Source organism: Macaca fascicularis, chromosome 5, assembly GCF_037993035.2.
Source record: "Macaca fascicularis isolate 582-1 chromosome 5, T2T-MFA8v1.1".
In the NCBI taxonomy this organism is placed as follows: Eukaryota; Metazoa; Chordata; class Mammalia; order Primates; family Cercopithecidae; genus Macaca; species Macaca fascicularis.
This window is the reverse complement of record NC_088379.1, coordinates 148316512-148338161: the sequence shown is the minus strand read 5'-3', so window position 1 is coordinate 148338161 and position 21650 is coordinate 148316512. Positions and strand designations below refer to the sequence as shown.

The window sequence follows — 21650 nt, the reverse complement described above, 5'->3', positions numbered from 1 at the left end:
TTAAAACTACCTTAATCCGTATAAGCATTCTTCAAATCTCAATAACTTTGAAACTAAAGCACCTACGAAAAAAAAACTTCTCTAAGAAAATATTACAGTTCCTGCAACACTCTAAAACATATTAGAATAGATTCTTTTCTAATATATTTAACATGGAATTCAAAGATTATCACAATAGATTATCTATTCTCTAGCAATTGGGGCTATTTTGGAAGTGGGTGATTACAGTTAAACATATGAATAAAGGAAGAAGAATGAATTTTTTTTCTGCCCTTTCCATAGACTATTTCTCAATAAATAGTAAGACAGGTCTCAAAAAACACTGACAAGTAAAATGAAGCCTACCTCCTCACAGTAATATCTAAAACGTTTCCTTATCAGGAAAACTTTTATCAGAAATCAATCGTATTTATCTAGATGCCAGGCATATATTAGGTATTCAATAAATATTAATGATCTTAGATTAGAATTCTATTAGGTGCTTAGCTTCAAAGGGAGCAAATGTGAATAAATACTGGCAAATTCATTTGGCAAGGTATACAACTGGATTCTAAAACTGGGACCCACAAACTCTTTGGAAAAATAGGCAAAATATTCTGGCATGTGCCTATTTTTCTGGAAGAGGATCTACAGATTTCAAATGGGGTTGGTAAAAATAAGGTCTAAAAGTTACTGGTCACAGCATAGCTGAACTTGTTAGCATAATTATCCTGAAGGGCTTTCAAAATACAGTTAACATTAATAACAAAAACACTATTATTTCGATTTTTCAACTTAAGGCCTAGTGATTTTGTTCCATCTGGCAAGGTAATACTATTTTATAATTTCTAGCTAAAATGATTTAGTTTATTATTATTCCCTCTTCACAAAATGCTCAATTTTTCATTACGAAGAAAAGAGCCAGGCATACCCTGACACCTATCTGTCACATTATGGATACTTTATTTTTCAGTAGCATACAGCATCTTCTGTTCAAGTCCCAGTACACAAAATGATCAAGAATCACCTATTTTTATGGCTGAAAGGGACCTTTGATAAATCCTTGTAACAAAATGGCTTAACTAACCAGTCTCTGATAGAGCTTTTAAAACTTAATTTGCAGGATATTTCTTAAAAACATTTTTGTGATTTACAGTGTCATTTACAATAATTGCTGGCTCTTTGGTATAATGTCTACCTACAGAGTATTTTTAAGGTGATATATATATTAATTTATCCTTGATCTATAAAATTAAAGTAGGAATTACAAATGTTTTACAGATTGAAATTAAGTGCCATAAGTAACATCAGAAACAGACACAAACCCCCCCAGCCACAAATCCTCATTGTTCTAGCTCTATAACCTATTAAACTATCCAAACAAGCAATGAAACTATGACTCTGTATCTGAGAAACAATACACGGTTTCAGATACATAGATGATGTTCCCTAATGAATTAAAACTGAACAGACATGTAAGGTAGAGTTTAAGAAGTTCTTCTTCAACTTCTGCTACTAAAAGATATGGCAAATTTTGCATAGACGTTTTTGTACAGTGATTCCCTTAAAGAAACTATGTCAAATGACATAAAATATAAAATTAGTAACTCCATTGCATGTGTACCCATGAAACCTATATTGTATTTCAAGATATACAGCATCCCAAAAAAGTAATATTCTTTTTCTGCTTTATTATTTATAGAAATATATGGCTGACAGAAAAAAATGTGCGGTATTCTGTTTTCTGATGATAAGCTTAGACAATGGATAAAAATAGGAAAAACTGTCTTTCATTTTACTTAATATAGGTAAGAACATTGTATACAATGTCAAAATTATGATTATCATAGAATGTGTAATTTATATCACAAATTTATATGAGTACTAAAGTTAATTCTAATTTCAGTAGTAGACTATAGATCTAGTCACAGGAAAGTTATTGCTCCTTGAGACAAATAATTTTCAGTATATTTATATTTCTCATTCAAGTGAAACTGTTGACATTAATCCTTTTTTTTAAACTGCACATACATATTGAATATACTCTTCTGCATGTATGAAAAAGAAAAGAATTAAGAAGTTAAGAACTACTACCTCCTCCAAAGAAACAAAGGAAATAAACCAAGCAGGAAAAGATAGGAAGTGGACTGTGGCTGATGCGGGACAGATGGGTGGGTAATCTGGACCATGCAAGAATGATGTATTACACAATCTCTCACTGTATCCTAACCAAAGGCTTAGTTTTTATATTCCAGACACTAAAACAATGGAGATACTCCTAATGGAAGCTGGACTGAAGGGAAAGAAATATACGAAGAGAAAAGTCCTTTCAAAAATTTACTTCAAAATCCACAATTTGCATTGTTTTCCCAAATGTCAGGCTATGATACACAGAGTAGAAAATGGTTTGTCATAAAAGATTTTTTGCCTGGGTTTTTTAAAACCACGGATCTTGCCAATACTCAAAAGAGCAACATTTTCTAACACTTGTAAATCTGGTTGTGGCTAGATTTAAAATTGAAAAATGAAATCCTAAAATGTAAAAATGAAATCCTAAAAAAAGCTTCTTAAAATTATCACAAGGTGAGTTTCTAATGTGATTATGAAGTATTAAAATGAAAGCAGCTACCCTGATATGTACTAAAATGTTAAATTCATTAGCAATATTGTTCAAGAGCAGAGGAACTCAGAATGTTCACTTCACATCCTTCCTTTTACGATTTAAGTTTTTATAACTGTTTTCTAAATAGGTATAATGCTATTTCTTAAAGCTATAGTCCAGACATAGTAATCTATTATAAAGCATGACATATAAGAATTATATCTGAAAAACAGATATAAAAACAAAATGATAGAATGAAAACACACATGTACATGCTCCAGGTGTTTAAAACTAAGAAGTGATAGCTGAAAACTGCTGTATACATAATCTCAACACTATAGTTTTCTATTGCCTGGTAATTATGAGCATTCACATAACAGAATAAACAATATAGTCTCTCAACATGTACTTAAAATACCAGAATGATCTGATTAAATGGTATGAAAAACTTCACAATTTGAGCCTTTATCAATCACTGTATTTAAAAGTAAACAGGCTGGGCACAGTGGCTCATGCCTGTAATCCTAGCACTTTGGGAGGCCAAGGTGGGCAGATCACTTGAGGCCAGGAGTTTGAGACCAGCCTGGCCAACATGACGAAACTCGTCTCTACTAAAAATACAAAAAAATTTACCAGGCATGGTGGCGTATGCCTGTAATCCCAGCTACTTGGGTATCTGAGACCTGAGATTTGCTTGAACCCAGGAGCGGAGGTTGCAGTGAGCCGAGATCAAGCCACTGCACTCCAGCCTGGGTGACAGAGTGAGACTCTGTGTCAATCAATCAATAAATAAATGTAAATAATCACAATCTAAATATAAGTTCCTAACTGCGTTGATTATTGGGCCACATGCAGTGGCCCAGCACTTTGGGAGGTCGAGGAGGGAGGACTGCTTGAGCCCTGGAGTTTGAGACTAGCCTGGGTAAAATGGCAAGACAATCTTTAAAAAAACTTTTTTTAAAAATTAGCCAGGCATGGTGACATATGCCTATAGTCCTTAGCTACTCAGGAAGCTGAGGCAGGAGGATCACTTGAGCCCAGGAGTTCAAGGCTTCAGTAAACCATGATCATGGCACTGAACTTCAGCCTGGGTGACAGAATGAGACAATCTCAAAAAAAAAAAAAAAAAAAAAATTGAATACTTATTATTGTATTTTTGCTTTAAAAGGGTACTCTGATAATGAAACTCTGATTTACTACCTAGTCTTAATAAGGAAAATACCTTAATGTAAAATTTGGCGGTATCTTTTCTTGCATTAAACAACTTGTCAATATGAAACTTAAGATGGAATTTACAACTGCATAAAACTGAAAAACTGAATTAACAAAATACAGAATGCTTTTTCTTTATATTAAAGTAACATACGAGTCTTAAAATAATAATGAAAAGAATAGTTCCTCACGCTCAAATATTGTATAATCAGAAAGTAATGGGGTAAATGGCAAGATAAATTGGAAAATCACTTGGAGCTAAGCTACAAACAAGTAGTTGCTATGGCTATACAAGCATTTGGGATTCTAATCACAGAAATGAGAGTAGTTTTTTATCTTTCAAAACCCGTATTTCTCCTTTGACTAATGTTTATATGATATCTAGTAAGAAGGACACAGCTGAATACAATCTATTTCTAGTATGTTGATTATAAGCCATCTGACTAGATGTTAGTCTTCAGTAGTTAATCAGTTCAAACAAATATTCTGATTTTCTATTTATTTCTGTAAAGTTCATTGTTTTTGTCACTCAAGAACATTGCTATATTTCTTTAAAAATGTATGAGTATTTTATAATGCAGTAAATTTGAAGGCTTTTGAGAAAATTTCCCTCTAAAAATCAGTACTATAGTGGTACATTTCTTATTCTATCTGTATCTTTCAGGAGTGACTTTCAAACACAAAATTTTTAAAATATACTCATTCAAACTCAAAATCACTGAGACCACCCAATTAATATACCTAGAATTTCACCTGTAATTTACTGCTAGCCCTGTATGTTGAGAACAAACTGGCAAGTTTCAAAAACAACAACAAAAAAATACTTTCAGCAAGAATGTTAACTTTTTATTAGCCTTTAAGTAATAAAATCACTAACTCCTTGAAAAAAGTATATTTATGAATAAATTTATCTCATATAAAACCATTCCTTGGCTTTGATTTACAATTGTTCTATTATCTCCTTGGTTTTACTGCCCACATCCTCAAAGAATATGAGTATCTTTTCTTTACATAGTCTACCTTTTAGTGTTTTTTTATCTTATCCACCTAAATATCAATAAATAGCCCTTAAAATATTTACACAAAGGTCTTGCGGGCATAAACACCACATTTAGCAGTTGTTTCCTCTGGTGGGTGAGACTGAGGATATGTCCACTTTTGTAAACTTTCTGTATTTTGTATGGCATGATTTCATAATGAGCCATCTTTTATAATGAACAAATAAAATCTTCCACATTACATCTGATTGCCACTTTTCATTTAAATTGTCACAATATTAGAAAGGTAATTTATACAGGTAGAGAATACTTCATATAAATCCAGACCTACATTTCAGAGTTTCATAAAAACTTGTAAGTTAGATTTCAAAATGAGGGTACTCATTTAACTATCTATCAATTGTTTAATATTTTCAACAAATAAAGTATTTCCAACTTACCTGTAAATATAGTTTATTGTCTTTTGTTATAGCATCCATAAGTTCTTTCTGCAGAGGTGGGTCTCCATTTATCCAGAGTCCACTGGTTGGGTTATTACCACTTAAACCATTAGTACTATGCTGTTTTTTATACAAAAGCACATAAGCTGTGTCCTTTGGAAACCTACTTGTAATTTTCTGGACTGACTGAAATGAAGTAAATGTCACTCTACTGTCATTAAATAAAAACCATTCTTTTGACATTTCCTTATTTTCCAAATCCTGTTCAAAAACTGCACTGGGACTCTCTCTCCCTAGTAAATGACTCTGGGAGGATGCTAATGCCAGAGCCTCAGACTGGTGGTATATCTGATATGAAGACTCTGTACCTGTGATATTTCTGGCATAAGAATAGTAATGCCCACTTTCAGAGGATATACCAGAGTGAACCACAACAGAACTTAATAGATAGGGCACCAATTTTGTGCAGGAAGCTTCATCAGTCCCTGAAGGCTTTAATTTTTTAGCAAGGTTCTCACTAAGATCAGTGAAGTCAACATCTACAGACCAACTTTCTGACAATGAAGAGAAAGAAGTAGTTCTTTTAACTGGCAACTCCAAAACCAGTGGCAGTGATACATTGTCTAAAATTTTCCTTCTCACATGATACTTCTGATCATACGAAAATCTCAGGAGAGTAAGAATAAGGTATTCAGGTTCCTCTGTGATTTGCATAGTTTTCTCAGCATTCTGCAGAGAGGCACAGTTTTCACAATAATATTGGTTATCACCAGTAAGAATCTCTGGAGCCAAAAAATAATTTAGTAAGTCAGTTACTGAAGGTGTGGTTTCACCTCCTGGTTTTTGAGGTACATCTTTATTAACAAGAATCCTGTTAGATTCGTTAGGGACAGAAGTGTTTTCAGAACAGTAAAACTCATTAGGAGGACTGCCTATGGTTCTTTCATTCACAACTGAGTCACAGATGAAGGCAGCTGTTGTTGGATTATAAACTACTGGTTCTTCTGAAGGACTGGGTATAGCGGCTTGCATTAGACCACCATCTTGTGTACTGGGTGATGATGCTGGATCTTGGAAAGACATGTTTTCCAAAGAGGAAGGACAAAAGGCAAGCGAAAGATCTGTAAAGGCTTCCACTTTTTGTGAGGTACTCCTGCAGTTCAAACAACATATGTGAGTTCGTAATTTTCCTCCAAACATTTTTTCTATTAAAGTCTTCTCACTGTCAGTTGTACGAGGGGTCTCTGTTAGTACTGCTGCTTTACTAGCTACTTCCTGTAAAGAAGTTTCACTGCATTCCAGAATTTCAGAAGGCTTGTGTGAGGACTGAACTTTCAAGATCTTTTCTTCTTCATGGAGCCTGCAGGAGAGGATATCATTATATAGCTACTTAAATTAACTTCAAATGTCATTTCTATTTAAAAATATTAGTGGCTACTATAAACTATTTTAATCAAATTTAATGTTTAAACAAATCAGGTTTTCCTGTTTTAATTAAAAGAAAATTGAATAGCTTGAGAATGCAGGAAGAAAGCTGGGTGGCTATTACTACTCTATATTCTCATTACACTTTCTTCATACTGCTACTTAAGAGCACGTATTACATTGCAGTTAATTATAAACGTCCCTTAACTGCCTTATATATCTCTGTCTTCCTGACATCTCATAGAAAGTCAGGCACAAATAAACTACTGAATAGATTCTTAGCTGAATGGAAGGAAGGCTGCACATACCGAGCTCAACTAACTTTACTAGTCATTTCACAGAGCAGAACAAAGACAGGGAGATACAGATGATAACAGGTTTTATTAATTAAGTGGTCAGGCGACAATAAAATATACCAAACCCATACAATTATGAACTGGTCTAAAGGAGTGGCTCTCAAATATTTTGGTGCCGGGACCCCTTTAACCTCTTAAAAATAATTAAAAAACAAAGAGCTTTCCTTTATATGGGTTGTATCTATTGATATTTACTGTCAGAACTGAGAAAATAAAATATTAACATTTAACAAACAATAATAAACCCATTATTTAATATTAGTAACATTTTAAAAATGAAAAAGTTGTATTTTGTAAAACCAAAAAAAAAAAAAAGTAAGAATGGCAGTGTTTTACATTTTGCAAATACTTTAAGTATCTGGTTTAACAGAAGACAGCTGGAGCCTCATATCTTCTCTGCATTCTATTGTTATATGTTTTTTGGATGAAACATAGAAAGAAAATCTGGCCTCACACAGTTATGCTGTTGGGAAAGAGAAGACCTCACAGACTCCTGAAAGTGTTTTGGGAACCCGCAGGGGTCCCTGTATCACACTTTGAGAACAGCTGGTCTCAAGGAAGAAAATTCAAAAAAGGAAAACCAATTAAAAACAATATATAAAAAACATACAAGAAATGCAACAGTATTTTAAAAAGTAACATTTGAAATATGTTTTTAAAGGTAAAAGCAATATTAAGTAGAATTAAACTGTTATGAAAGACAAAACTCAAATCACAATTTTAAGAATACATTTTACCTGTCAAGGAGAAATCTGAGGTATTCAGAACAGTCTTGCTGTGATCTGGGAGTAAACCATGGAGGTCTGGAAGCCTCAAAGAATATCCGAGGTGCGTATGCTTCCCTCTTTTAATAGCAATTGAGAAAATATAAGGAAGTGATTCTTATAGCATGAACCAAGTAACTGAAATCTTAATATACAGTGTTTAATAAAGATTATTTACAGTTAACGTCGCATCAGCCAAAAGGGCCGGACATGGCAACTCAGGGACAGATAGAATTATTTAGAAATAAAGTTAGGTAATCTTTAGTCATAATTGCTCACTCTGCAGAGCAGAATTGAGAGCTAGAGAAACATGTGACTTGTCCAGGGTCATACAGCTAAATGAGTGGCACAGGACATTAAGGTAGAACCCAAGTCTAACTCTCGATATAAAGCTCCTAGTATCATCCCTCTACGACAGTCACATGTTTGAGTCCACAATTTTTTGATAAAAATCAAATCTAAAAAAGATTAATGTATATTTTGTTAGTGTGTATTCTGAACAAAGTAATAAAGGAAATACTCTACAGTAGAGTCATGCATATCTACTTTAAGCGAAAATTTCCTTGAGTAGATACATGTCATAAATGTGCAGATTGTGAGTACACTGGTTAGAAACCCTTGCTAATTTTTTTTTTTTTTTTTTAAGTATAGAAGCTGTTTAGTGATTAAATTGTGGACTCTAGAGCGATCCAGGTTCAAATCCTAGATTTTGCCATGACAAAAAACTGAAAAGGCATCTCAAAGATGTGATTATAAGTTGAAACTTTGGAATTCTCTTGACATTGATTATTTGTGGCATAACTTCATAACAATGAAGTTCTTAGTTAAGAAAAATTTTACCCAAATTAAGGGTTTACAGCATTCTGAAGGAAGGAAGTTTACCCTATGTTAAACAGGGGCTTCAGAGCTGTTTGGTTCATATCTCAATCCTGCTGCTTGTTTGCATGACCCTGAACAGGTAATGTAAGCCTGTTTTCTTCATCTGTAAAATGGGGATATACCTTATTACATGATAGACTATTTTTGATGATTAAGACATAAAAGATTTAGACAAGGGCCAAAAAAAATGTAAATGTTCAATAAGTTTGTTTTATTAATTATAAGATAAAAGGACTTTTCAATTATATGAGAAAATCTGTCTGCCTAAAATAATCTGCCAGGCTGCTACCAGAGAGAGTCTCAACTGTGACAGAAATTTAATCAGGCTCTTTTTAATTTCTATTTTTCTTTTCTTGAGAGGAGCAGGGAAACCTCCCCTAAGATTTTAAGTTAATACAGTATATATCTGCCTATATATACATATAAACACATATATTTTATACATAATAAATACAGACTAGTGATAAAGAAAGCACAAAAATCAATTTACGAGGAAACAACAGGGAGTGAGGAAGGAGACAGTTTTCATTTCATTTCCCTTGGTCTTGATATGGTAAATTTAATTTGTGAACATACTTTCCCCAGATAAAGAATAATAAAATTATCTGAGTATATAACTACTCATAGGCCATTACTATCATCTCATATTAATCCTGTCTAGATTCTTTCCATTTAAGAAGTTATATCTGTGATATTTCTCAGCTTGCAGAAAGAAAACAAAAGCATTCCCATCAACTGAATCCCACCAATTCTCAACCTATTGTTTCTTCTGGCCCTAACTACTACTCCTTTAGACCTCTGTGAGATAAAGGCAATGAAAGTAAAACCAGAAAAATAACATATATTATAAATAATGATATGTATATAATTCATGTGTATAGGCTCAAAATCTAAACTAAAAGTTCTTTGAACATAAAGACTCTTTTTTTTTTTTTTCAGACAGGGGCTCGGTCTGTCAGCTAGGCTGGAGTGCAGTGGCATGATTTCGGCTTACTGCAAGCTCTGCCTCACGGGCTCAAGCAATTCTCCTATCTCAGCCTCCTGAGTAGCTGGGATTACAGGCATGTGCCACCATGCCCAGCTAAGTTTTATATTTTTAGTAGAGATGGGGTTTCACCATGTTAGCCAGTCTGGTCTCAAACTCCTGACCTCAGGTAATCTGCCCGCCTCGGCCTCCAAGTGTTGAGATTACAGGTGTGAGCCACGGCACCTGACCAAGACTCTTCCTTTAATGCTTACCATTGACTGCATATAGTGTCTCTTAATAAATGTGAATATTTACTATATATGACCACCTTGGTGCCATTAACATAAATTAATGACCCCGGATTAATGTGTGGACATAAAAGATCACCACAAAATTTTAAGCTCTAGAACTTAACAGATAAACAGAACTGCAGAGATCTTTAGTTATAATGAATGGGTATACATAAGAAAAGAGAAAAAAGCCCAGGCACCACAGTATTATTTTAGTTGCTCATTATTGTACAAATCTATTAATTTAGTATCAGGAAACAAAGATGCATTCAAAAATAATTCTTCATGAAGGAGCTTATTTATTGGATAGGAAATCATATTTTCTTTGTAAAAATTTCTAGATCAATGGGTCAGCATAATATTCAGCTACAATAATGGGAAGCAAGAGAAAAATATAAAAACTTAGGGCATGTCCTGAAAATAGAAAAATATCTAGATATTTTAGGCAGTATCTCTTTAGCATTTCTAAGTGTATTTGTTGTACGGATGAGATATCTATTATATTATTTCATCAGTTAAAAAGGTTAGGTATAATGTAAAGTTTAATGAATATTACCACACAGTTAACATAAACCTACTATACACACAAACACACTCACCTGTGTATGAGCCAGAAAGGCAAAAAGATGTTGTAATTTTTTCATTAATGAATTGCACCCATTTAGATTTAAAGATAATACTTGTCTCCTGAAACTGAAAGAGAATATAATGATTTATGTATATGTGTGTACACACACACACATGCATTTTTTTTTTTTTTTTATATGGAACGCTTCACGAATTTGCGTGTCATCCTTGCGCAGGGGCCATGCTAATCTTCTCTGTATCGTTCCAATTTTAGTATATGTGCTGCCGAAGCGAGCACACACACATGCATTTTTAAAAAGCTTTTTTTATTTTTTTTGAGACAGAGTCTCCTTTTGTTGTCCAGGCTGGAGGGCAGTGGCGCAATCTCAGTTCACCGCAACCTCCACTTCCCAGGTTCAAGCGATTCTTGTGCCTCAGCCTCCTGAGTAGCTGGGACCACAGGAGGTGCGTGCCAACGTGCCCAGCTAATTTTTGTATTTTTTGTAGAGACAGGGTTTCACTATGTTGGCCAGGCTGGTCTCGAACTCCTGGCCTCAAATGATCCGCCCACCTAGGCCTCCCAAAGTGCTGGAATTACAGGCATAAGCCACTGTGGCCATTTAAAAGCATTTCTTAAAAGCTAAAAGCAAGTTAGTTCAAGAATTTATTGGCCTAAGGCCGGGCGCGGTGGCTCAAGCCTGTAATCCCAGCACTTTGGGAGGCCGAGACGGGCGGATCATGAGGTCAGGAGATCGAGACCATCCTGGCTAACACGGTGAAACCCCGTCTCTACTAAAAAATACAAAAAACTAGCCGGGCGACGTGGCGGGTGCCTGTAGTCCCAGCTACTCGGGAGGCTGAGGCAGGACAATGGCGTAAACCCAGGAGGCGGAGCTTGCAGTGAGCTGAGATCCGGCCACTGCACTCCAGCCTGGGTGGCAGAGCGAGACTCCGTCTCAAAAAAAAAAAAAAAGAATTTATTGTCCTTAAAGTAAAACTTCATTTACCTATGGCCCTTTTCCTGAGGAAGTTACCTATCTAACAGTAAAGAAGGAAGGGAAGAATGACAATAAATTAACACTTACTATAAAGTGTGCTAATGGACTATGTGCTATCATATGTTATTTCTATTTTCTGGATTAGCAAATAGAAATAGGTTAAGCCATTAAGTTATAACATAAGTAAACAACTTAAATTCTTTCAAATCTTCATGAAATAAAAAAATATGCTGTCATTAAAACACATTATAAAGTTAAAGTCATTCAGAGTACAGCAAGGGAAAATGATAAACTACTTAAAAAAAAAAAAAGTAAAGGGACAACTGGGTATCCATCTGGTAAAAAATGAAGTTACATAAGATTATACACCATCACAGATACCACAGGACTAATGAGCTAGATATAAAATACAAAACTACTGAAGTACTTAAAATAAAGAAAGAAGAAATTTAGAGGATAAAGGCCTTCAAAAGTCCAGATGCTATAAATGAAAAGTAGAAGACTGGGACACATAAAATAAAAAAATTATAAATAAAACACCCCACAAATTTGAATTGTGACTGGAAAAAAGCATGTAGCAAAGGATGATCATCCAGAGTATATACAAATCAACACGAAAACAAAAAAGACCCAACAAAAAGATGTACAAAGAAAAGAACAGGTTATTTGGAAGAGAAACACAAATGAATGAAGAAAAATAAGAGAGGAAAAAAACTCTATAATGAGCAGCGATATGCAAATTAAAAGAGGCATTTTTCTTCATATTGGCAAAAAATTAAAAAGGCTGATTTGCTGCTAAAGGTACAGGGTCTAGGTACAATCTTACATTCGTATCATAGTTCAAAATGCTACAGCTTTTCTGGAGAGCAATTTGAAAGATATTCAAAGGATATTCAAAGATATGGAGGATATTCAAAGAAAAATCCTCTATATCTGTATAAGGGCAGAGAGATGTTAATTATAAGCAAAACAACCTACTATTCATCAATAGGAGCATTATTAAAGGATTATTTATTAAATACTCGTTTAATTTAATGAGTATTTAATAAATAAATGATGGCATACACATTTACTGGGAATGACACGGATCTGTATTGCCCCAACATGGGAGTATTTCAAATACAAATTATTAAATGATAAAAGCAAGTGGCTGGAAAAGAATACATAAATAGGATTCTCCACAAATTTTCTTTAAAAAAATGCATTTGCTTTCATATTAAATACAAACATGCAACTGTCCCAAAAAAGGTCTGGAACAATGTAAACTGTTAACAAAATTACTTTTGGAAATGGGAATATCTGCTTTTTATTCTATATAAAATTTAATTATTTTTAAACTATGAAGAAGAATTCATATATTACTTAAGAAATAAAATGTGCTGTCTTCCTATTCAGAGATAATATTATTGGCCACTGTTCAGCAAAAGATAACCTTTTATTTGCTCTTTCTGTTGCAACTGCTTTGGTTTTCTGTTTTCTCTGTCATCTGTAAAAGGAGATGTCTGGACTAGATTACCTCTGATGGTAAGACGGGGATTCTTTTAGTCTTATGCCTAGTATCACTTGTGTCTAAAGATATATCTATTTTCTAAAAAAAAAAAAAAAAAAAAAAAAAATTCTCACAATTCCAAATATAAACAAACCAAAAAATTAAATGCTAAACGAAACCAAAAACACCTGAGTGCTGGTATTATAATCTGGGGCCCAACAATAAAATAAAGCGAATTCTACATTTCTTTCTTTCTTTTTTCGTGAGATGGAGTCTCGCTCTGTCACCCAGGCTGGAGGGCAGTGGCGCGATCTTGGCTCACTGCAACCTCTGCCTCCCGAGTTCAAGTGATTCTCCTGCCTCAGCCTCCTGAGTAGTTGGGATTACAGGCACGCGCCACCATGCCCAGCTAATTTTTGTATTTTCAGTAGAGACGGGGGTTTCACCATGTTGGTCAGGCTGGTCTCGAACTCCTGATCTCGTGATCCACCCGCCTCACTCTCCCAAAGTGCTGGGATTACAGGTGCAAACCACCGCGCCTGGCCAAATTCGACATTTGATAGTTTAAGATTCCTCTGGGCAGGTGTAACAACTTGGAAAAGCTTAGAACTCAATTTGTAAACCTCTTTGGGCAAGTTCTGTGAATACTTTATTGGTATTCAGGAGAAAAATTCAGTCATGTTTTTGTCTTCAGGAAGAGTTTATCATTATTTTGTACCTTTGCAGATAGCATTCACATAACTAACAACTTCTGATTTCCTATTTGCTTAGGTGCAAAAGAAAACGGATTTGAAAGAAAATTCTTAAGAGGGGAAAGAAACATGTCTGTTTATACAGGTGTTCAGCAATTATTGCCCTAGGGTAGAGCAGAACTTAAACTTCTTAAACAGCAACAAAGTTGTTGATCTGACAACAAAATACCAACGGGCAGATAAAATTATATATGACTTCCCTCAAAACACATACAGGTTAAAAAAATTTTAGTCTCACAGGATAATAAGAGTGAAGTACTCTAGCACACTTAAACTCTTTGGAATAGGTGCAATCAATCCTTCTTTTACACTGTTAAAAATCATCAGAGTAGCTGGGCGCGGTGGCTCATGCCTGTAATCCCAGCACTTTAGGAGGCCGAGGCAGGTGGATCACGAGGTCAGGAGATCCAGACCATCCTGGCTAACACGGTGAAACCCCGTCTCTACTAAAAATACAAAAAATTAGCTGGGCATGGTGGCGGGCACGTGTAGTCCCAGCTACTCGGGCGGCTAAGGCAGGAGAATGGCGTCAACCCGGAAGGTGGAGGTTGCAGTGAGCTGAGATCGCGCCACTGCACTCCAGCCCAGGTGACAGTGTGAGACTCTATCTCAAAAAAAAAAAAAATAAAAAAAATTAATCGTCAGAGTAATTTCTTTAACGTGACATTTAAATGCAATGAATAATAAGCAGAATTAATGTTACCTTTTCTTTTTTTGAGACTGAGTCTCAGTCTGTCACCCAGGCTGGAGTGCAATGGAACGATCTTGGCTCACTGCAACCTCTGCCTTCTGGGTTCAAGTAATTCTCCTGCCTCAGCCTCCCGAGTAGCCAGGATTACAGGCGCCCGCCACCACACCCGGCTAGTTTTTGTATTTTTAGTAGTGATGGGGTTTCGCCATGTCGGCCAGGCTGTTCTTGAACTCCTGACCTCAGGCGATCCACCGGCCTCGGCCTCCCAAAGTGCTGGGATTACAGGTGTGAACCACCACACCCAGCCTAATGTTAACATTTTCATAGTTTCTGAGCACTAATAGCAATTTCATTTCTGAATAAGGCAATAAAAGTTAACATTTATGCCATTTATATGGAATAATGTGTAGACAATTCTATCATCTTATATTTCATCAGCATGCCTCAACCTCTACAGTTAAAATGAAAAGATTCAAATTTAAACTTACTCTGTGGCCATAAACAAGGCTTGTATAACACTGTTCATATAACATGTATTTCCTAGGTTAATAAGACCTGTTTTCCCAGTTTCAGATTTTCCAGAAAGTCTAGACAAGCAAGATGCCAAAGAATTGGATTGAGAAGTCCAGGCACTTTGATTGAGAATTAACTTAATCTTCTCTTCACTGGGCTTAGGAAAATCCTACAGGCCATACAGAAGAAAAACAGTTTAAAAGTAAAGTAAAAATTATTTTTGTTGTTTAATTAACAGCATTAAGATTCTCACACTGACATTTGAACTTTCTTTCCCCCCACTTAGTTTTGAAGTAACTGGTAGTACTTGGCTAGTCATCAAAATATCAAATTTAACTGTATGGCAAAAATAAATACTGTCTAATAACAGAGTTTATCAAGCTGAAAAATACTCAAAAGCTGGAAATTCAAGTCGCATTTGAACTATTTATGTTCTCTACATGCCAGCAAAATGTTTATAAAATAAAACTTTGGGGTCAGAGAATAAACTGCAGTGCTATTCAAAGGCAGCAGAATGAAGACTTAAATTTTAGCACACAGTTAAACATAAGCAAACAATTTGTTTTCAAATTTTGTAATAAAAATGTCTCCTTTTCATTAAATACTAATATTTACTCAGTATTAACCCTTAGAAATAAAATCACAAAGTAATTAATAAATGAGAAATGAAAGCATCTATGCACAATGACCTTTAACTTTAAGAAAAATAAAACTTAATCTCATGTTACCCATACAGAAAATTATTACAACATACGGATTTTTCTTATCAACTTGGTGAAGTATGAGATAACATTTCAAGTGTAAATTATTTCAAGCATGAACAGAGCACTGGAGAGTTAAGGGAAGTTGGTAAAATCATTAGGGCTTATCCGGACTGCTATTAGCATCTGGCACTTAGACCTTAGCAAACAAACATTTTCTAAAGGAGTTTCAATCTTCTAATTTTTGTTGTTGTTGACAGCTAAGAGTGCTTTCTTTGGGCTTAGAGCGAGCCCCTTGTTTCTTCTGAGCCTATATGAGTTATCAGAATTTTCAACATGAAAAACTCTGATGAACTAAAGAATGGCAATCAATTAACAAGTGCAGCAACTATCATCTATGGATCCAGTGACAATGTAGAAAGAGATTAATATTACCATCAAATCCACTCCACAATGCTCCTCTACATAATTTACTTCTGAAGTGTCAAAGTGTCACACCAGCAATATACATTAATTGCTTAACAGTCTGTTTTCTGAGCTCAACCAAAATAAGTTTGATTTAGTTAATGATACAGTAAAAAGAACTGTTTTTAATCCATCTCAGATACAGAAGTAAAGATAAGACCTTTATATTGAAATTCAGATCTCAAAAAAACAAAAAACCACCAATAGGATTGATTTCTAATAATTTCTGATTAAGTTTGGCTGAGTTCAGTTCTCCAATTCTTTTGCTATACACTGATTATGCAGTAAGTTTACTGAGAGGAAAGTATGTTTATTGTGATCCAGTCTTCAACACAAACAGAAGTGCTTTTTAGGCTAGGCACAGTGGCTCATGCCTGTAATCCCAGTACTTTGGGAGGACGAGGATCAATTGAGCCTAGGAATTCAAGACCAGCCTGAGCAACACAGTGAGGCCCCTTCTCTACAAAAAATAAAAAATTAGCCTGGCGTGGTGGTGTGCACCTGTAGTCCCAGCTACTTGGGAAGCTGAGGCAGGAGGGTCACTTGAGCTCAAGATGTAGAGGCTGCAGTGAGCCATGACCATGCCATTGCACTTCAGCCTGGGCAACAAAGCACGACTGTCCAAAAAAAAAAAGTGCTTTTTAGATCCATTTACATATAAAATTGAAACACAGTATAACTCCACAAATAATTCAAGTAAAGATTCTAAACATTGATGAACAGTCCACAGCAAAAATATAATTCAAAAAGAGGTCAGATGCAGTGGCTCACGCCTGTAATCCCAGCACTTTGGAAGGCCGAGGCAGGCGGATTACTTGAGGTCAGGAGTTTGAGACCAGCCTGGCCAACATGGTGAAACCCTGTCTCTACTAAAAATACAAAAATTAGCCAGGTGTAGTGGCAGGTGCCTGTAGTCCCAGCTACTCAGGAGGCTGAGGCAGAAGAATTGCTTGAATCCGGGAGGCAAAGGTTGAAGGCAGCAGAAATTGCACCACTGCACTCCAGCCTGGGTGACAGAGTGAGATTCGGTCTCAAAAAAAAAAAAAAAAAGAATTAAAAAGGGGAAGAAATCAAAGTCAAATATTTTATTAAACTCCATTTCCTGTATTCTAAGACATACTCTACATATACTTTAACACTTCTAATATTGGGGTGCAAATCTGATGCACGCGTTAACGTAACATTCCTTTTTAAACAAATTTCCCAAAAAGCTGTTATAAATTTAAAGATATGCCTTATAATTGATGACACTGCAGAAATGAAGAAATATGGTTATTAATTTAGAATGGTGACAGCAGCCAAGAAAGCAGTTACTCCCTAAACATAAATGAAACCTGATTCTAACTGCATTTTTCAAACAAAAAGCACATTACCATAAAATCGTAAATTGAGTAGCTGGTTATAAGAATGTTTCACCTTACTAATATAACACAACTCCACAAATATTGGTACAACTATCATCATACCTTTATTGCTTCCAGAATAGGTTCATAGAGATCTGGAAATCCAGAATAATGATACATCATACAGTGTATCAATTCTGTTAATTGTACTAAGAAGGCTGTACTGGAAGGCAGACCATCATTTTTGAAAGAATGAACCAAATTAACCACATGAGGAACAATCTGAAGAGAAAAAAAGGATAAACAGTGCTGACTTTATACAAATTGGTAACACATTCTCTAGCCTAGAAACAGAATACAAACAATATATGATCGGCAAATACTTTTCTGTATGTTCAGTCACAGAGTTTTTTTTTATTAAGTTAAACATTTCTAAAATATCAAGGTAAGTCTAGTTTTCGAAGTCACATATGACTGTAATCCCATATATGACCCCCCTCCTCATCCTTACACACCATCTAAAACATAAACTAAGGCATAAAATAGGAATCTTAGTCATTGCTGCCATTCTGAAAAACGCTGTAGGTTGAAATTGTTAGGGTTATTATATTTATCAGATCATTCAATGGGAATAAACGTTTGAAAAACAATCCTAGAATTAGCTAAAGAGCTCCATCTAGTGTGAATTTAAAATTTTTTACTTGAAAGAATTAAAAGTACACTGCACATTAAAGTCTACTTCAAGAAAATCTTTACATGTGTAACTAACATTGCAGCTCAGGTAATAAGATTACTTTTAGATAAGCACAGAGACCATGCCTTACGTTAGAGTGGCTATTCTTACTAACAAATCCCATTTCCCACCCTCCAAAAGATGAGATGGTTCTAAAAATAAAGGGCATCAGAAACTTCTGTTAGTTTTAAAGAACTGGGGCTAAAAATAAAAGTGAAATCTACAATGATCATTGCTCATAAACATATAGAATATTGTTAATATTGATCATCAGCACAACCATCTTCTTTCATTGTAAAATTAAACTAAAAAGTCAATCAATCCAGAGCCAATCATATCTTTAGGAGGTTATTAAAATGAAACAACTTCTATTTTACAGACATGGCTCTTTCCATTAGCCTGATACTATATTTTTTCAATTAATTTTTAATTATAATCTGATACTATATATGTACACTTCTTATGGTAAAAGGTATTTTCTGTTCTATTTCTAGAACATTTTGGGGTTGCTAACTCATGGTAAAAAACAAAGTTATAACTCTATTAGGGTCATACCATCAAACAGAAATAACAGCAATTATAGTAATAATTCATCAATTCCCCTTCCTTCCCACAAAAAGAACAATCATAGTCTTACAACACAGTGCTATTTCCATTCTGCTCTGTCTTGCTTTACATTTGTGCTTAAATCACACTGTAGCTTTTGCACTACCTTCTTTTATCTTACCTCCATCACAGGCATTGATGTGACCATAAAACTACCAGTTCCTAGTGAGTTCATTCTATTGCTATCACCTTTACATTTCTAAGCAAATATGAATTACACTTCTGTCGCATAAAGCCACATTTCTCAGATATTCTCTTGCTAAAAGTCAGAAATCTAAATTATTTTGTTTTCTCAAAGGTGAAGGGAGACAGAAGAGGCAAAAATTTTAGAAGTGATTATTAAATTTATAATTTCAAATCTGTCAAATTAGATTAGGTCTTTGTAATCAGGTTATATGGTTGTCTATTAGCATATCCTAAATGGTCAACATTATCACGACATGGAAATAAGACTTGGTCTTTCACAGTTATACAAATAAACTTCCAAGCAGGCTATTATCTTCTAAATGTGTGAAAGTTGATTTTTTTGAATAAGTGAAACTAAATGTTTTTTGACATTATTATAATACTAAAGTTTTTGAGGAAATGTTTAAAACTTATTTAATTAGAAGCTTTGATTTTTTTTCTTTCTCCATTATTACTATCTGTCATAGTATCTGTTTAAAATAAATTTATTCCACTGGGTAAAATGCGTGAGAAAAGCAACCTGACCCATAACACCACATATTCTAACATCAACCTTGGTTTGCCCTAAGATATTCTCAATGTATAATGAACTATGATGCTGATTCCAGATTATTGCTCATACTTAGCAACTCCTAAGCCCAAGTTCTTTAGTGAGTTATTTGGAGTTACAGGTGATCTAACTGCCACATTACCCACTACGAGATTAAGGAATGTCCTCAATGTGGGCAATAAACATTAGAATGAATGATAAAGTTATGTCAGAGAATCTCCTTCCTAGAAATTTGGAAAACATCTTGAGTTGATTTTTGTATATGGTGTAAGGAAGGGGTCCAGCTTCAATCTTCTTCATATGGCTAGCCAGTTGTCAAAGCACCATTTATTGAAGAGGAAGCCTTTTCCCCACTGCTTGTGTTGACAGCTTTGTCAAGATCAGATGGTCATAGGTGTGCAGCCTTGTCTGTGGAGTCTCTCTTGTGTTCCATTAGTCTATGTGCCTGTTTTTGTACCAGTACCATGCTGTTTTAATATACTACTGTAGCCCTGTAGTATAATTTGAAGCTGGGTAATGTGATGGCTCCAGCTTTGTTCTTTTTGCTTAGGATTGCTGTGGCTACTCAGGTTCTTCTTTGGTTCCATATGACTTTAAAATAGTGTTTTTTTGGTTCTGTGAAGAATGTCGTTGGTAGTTTGATAGAAAGAGCACAGCATCTATAAATTGCTTTGGGCAGTACGGCCATTTTAATGATATTGGTTCTTCCTATCCATAAGCATGGGATGTTTTTCCATTTGTTTGTGTCTTCTTGATTTCTTTGAGCACTGTTTTGTATTTCTCATTGTAGAGACCTTTAACCTCCCTGCTTAGTTGTATTTCTAGGTATTTTATTCTTTTTGTGGCAGTTGTAAATGGGATTGCCTTCCTAATTTGGCTCTTAGCTTGGCTGCTGTTGGTGTATAGGGATGCTAGTGATTTTTGTACATTAACTTTGTATCCTGAGACTTTGCTGAAGTTGTTTATCTGCTGAAGGAGCTTTTGGGCTGAGACTATGGGGTTTTCTAGATACAGAAACATATCATCTACAAATAGTTTCACTTCTTCTCTTCCTATATGGATGTTCCGTATTGCTTTCTCTTGCCTGACTGCTCTGGCTAGAACTTCCAGTACTATATCGATTAGGAGTGATGAGAGAGGGCATCCTTGTCTTGTGCTGGTTTTCAAGGGGAATGCTTCCAGCTTTTGCCCATTGAGTATAATGTTGGTTGTGGGTTTGTTACAGATGCCTCTTATTATTTTTAGACATGTTCCTCTAATACCTAGTTTATTGAGAGTATTTAACATGAAGGCAGGTTGAATTTATTGAAAGCTTTTTCTGCATCCATTGATATAACCATGTGGTTTTTGTCTTTATTTGTTTATGTGATGGATTTGTGTATGCTGAACCAACCTTGTATCCTAGAGATGAAGCCTACTTGATCATGATGGATTAGCTTTTTTGAAGTGCTGCTGGGTTTGGTTTGCAAGTTGAGGATTTTTGTATCGATGTTTGTTACATCAAGGATAAGACTTAAATGTAAAACCCCAAACTATAAAAACCCTGGAAGACAACCTAGGCAAAACCATCCTGGACATAGGAATGGGCAAAGATTGCATGACAAAGACCCCAAAAGCAATTGCAACAAAAGCGAAAACTGACAAACGGGATCTAATTAAACTTAAGAGCTTCTGCACAGCAAAAGAAACTATCAACAGAGTGAACAGACAACCTATGGAATGGGAGAAAATACTTATAAACTATGCATCTGACAAAGGTCTAATATCCAGCATCTATAAGGAACTTAAACAAATTTACAAGAGAAAAACCCAATTAAAAAGTGGGCAAAGGACATGAACAGATGCTTTTCAAAATAAGACATATATGCAGCCAACAAGCTTATGAAAAAAAGCTCAATATTACTGATCAGCAAAGAAATGCAAATCAAAACCACAATGAGCTACCATCTTCCTACCAGTCAGAATGGCTATCATTAAAAAGTCAAGGTTCAAAAAAAAGGGGAACACTTATACACTTGGTGGGAGTATAAATTCATTTAACCATTATGGAAAGTACTATGGTGATTCTTCAAAGAGCTAAAAGCAGAACTAGCATTTGACCCAGCATTCCTATTACGGGGTATATGCTGAGAGGAATATAAATC

General features: G+C 35.0%; 1 protein-coding gene and 1 non-coding gene across 2 annotated transcripts in view; both read right to left on the bottom strand.

Moving 5' to 3' along the window:
* The window catches only part of USP38 (ubiquitin specific peptidase 38), a 37432-nt gene that overhangs the window by 1279 nt on the left and 14503 nt on the right, over positions 1-21650 (bottom strand). Inside the window, exons 5-9 of the mRNA XM_005555985.4 lie at positions 17555-17713; positions 14898-15091; positions 10512-10605; positions 7750-7856; positions 5232-6591 (exon numbers count right to left, since the gene is read on the bottom strand). Coding sequence (XP_005556042.1) covers positions 5232-6591; positions 7750-7856; positions 10512-10605; positions 14898-15091; positions 17555-17713 — 1914 coding nt within the window. The remainder of the gene's footprint in view (positions 1-5231; positions 6592-7749; positions 7857-10511; positions 10606-14897; positions 15092-17554; positions 17714-21650) is intronic.
* On the bottom strand, positions 10671-10777 carry LOC123573862 (U6 spliceosomal RNA). Its single transcript, XR_006698575.1, has one exon. It is a non-coding gene; the product is annotated as a U6 spliceosomal RNA (small nuclear RNA).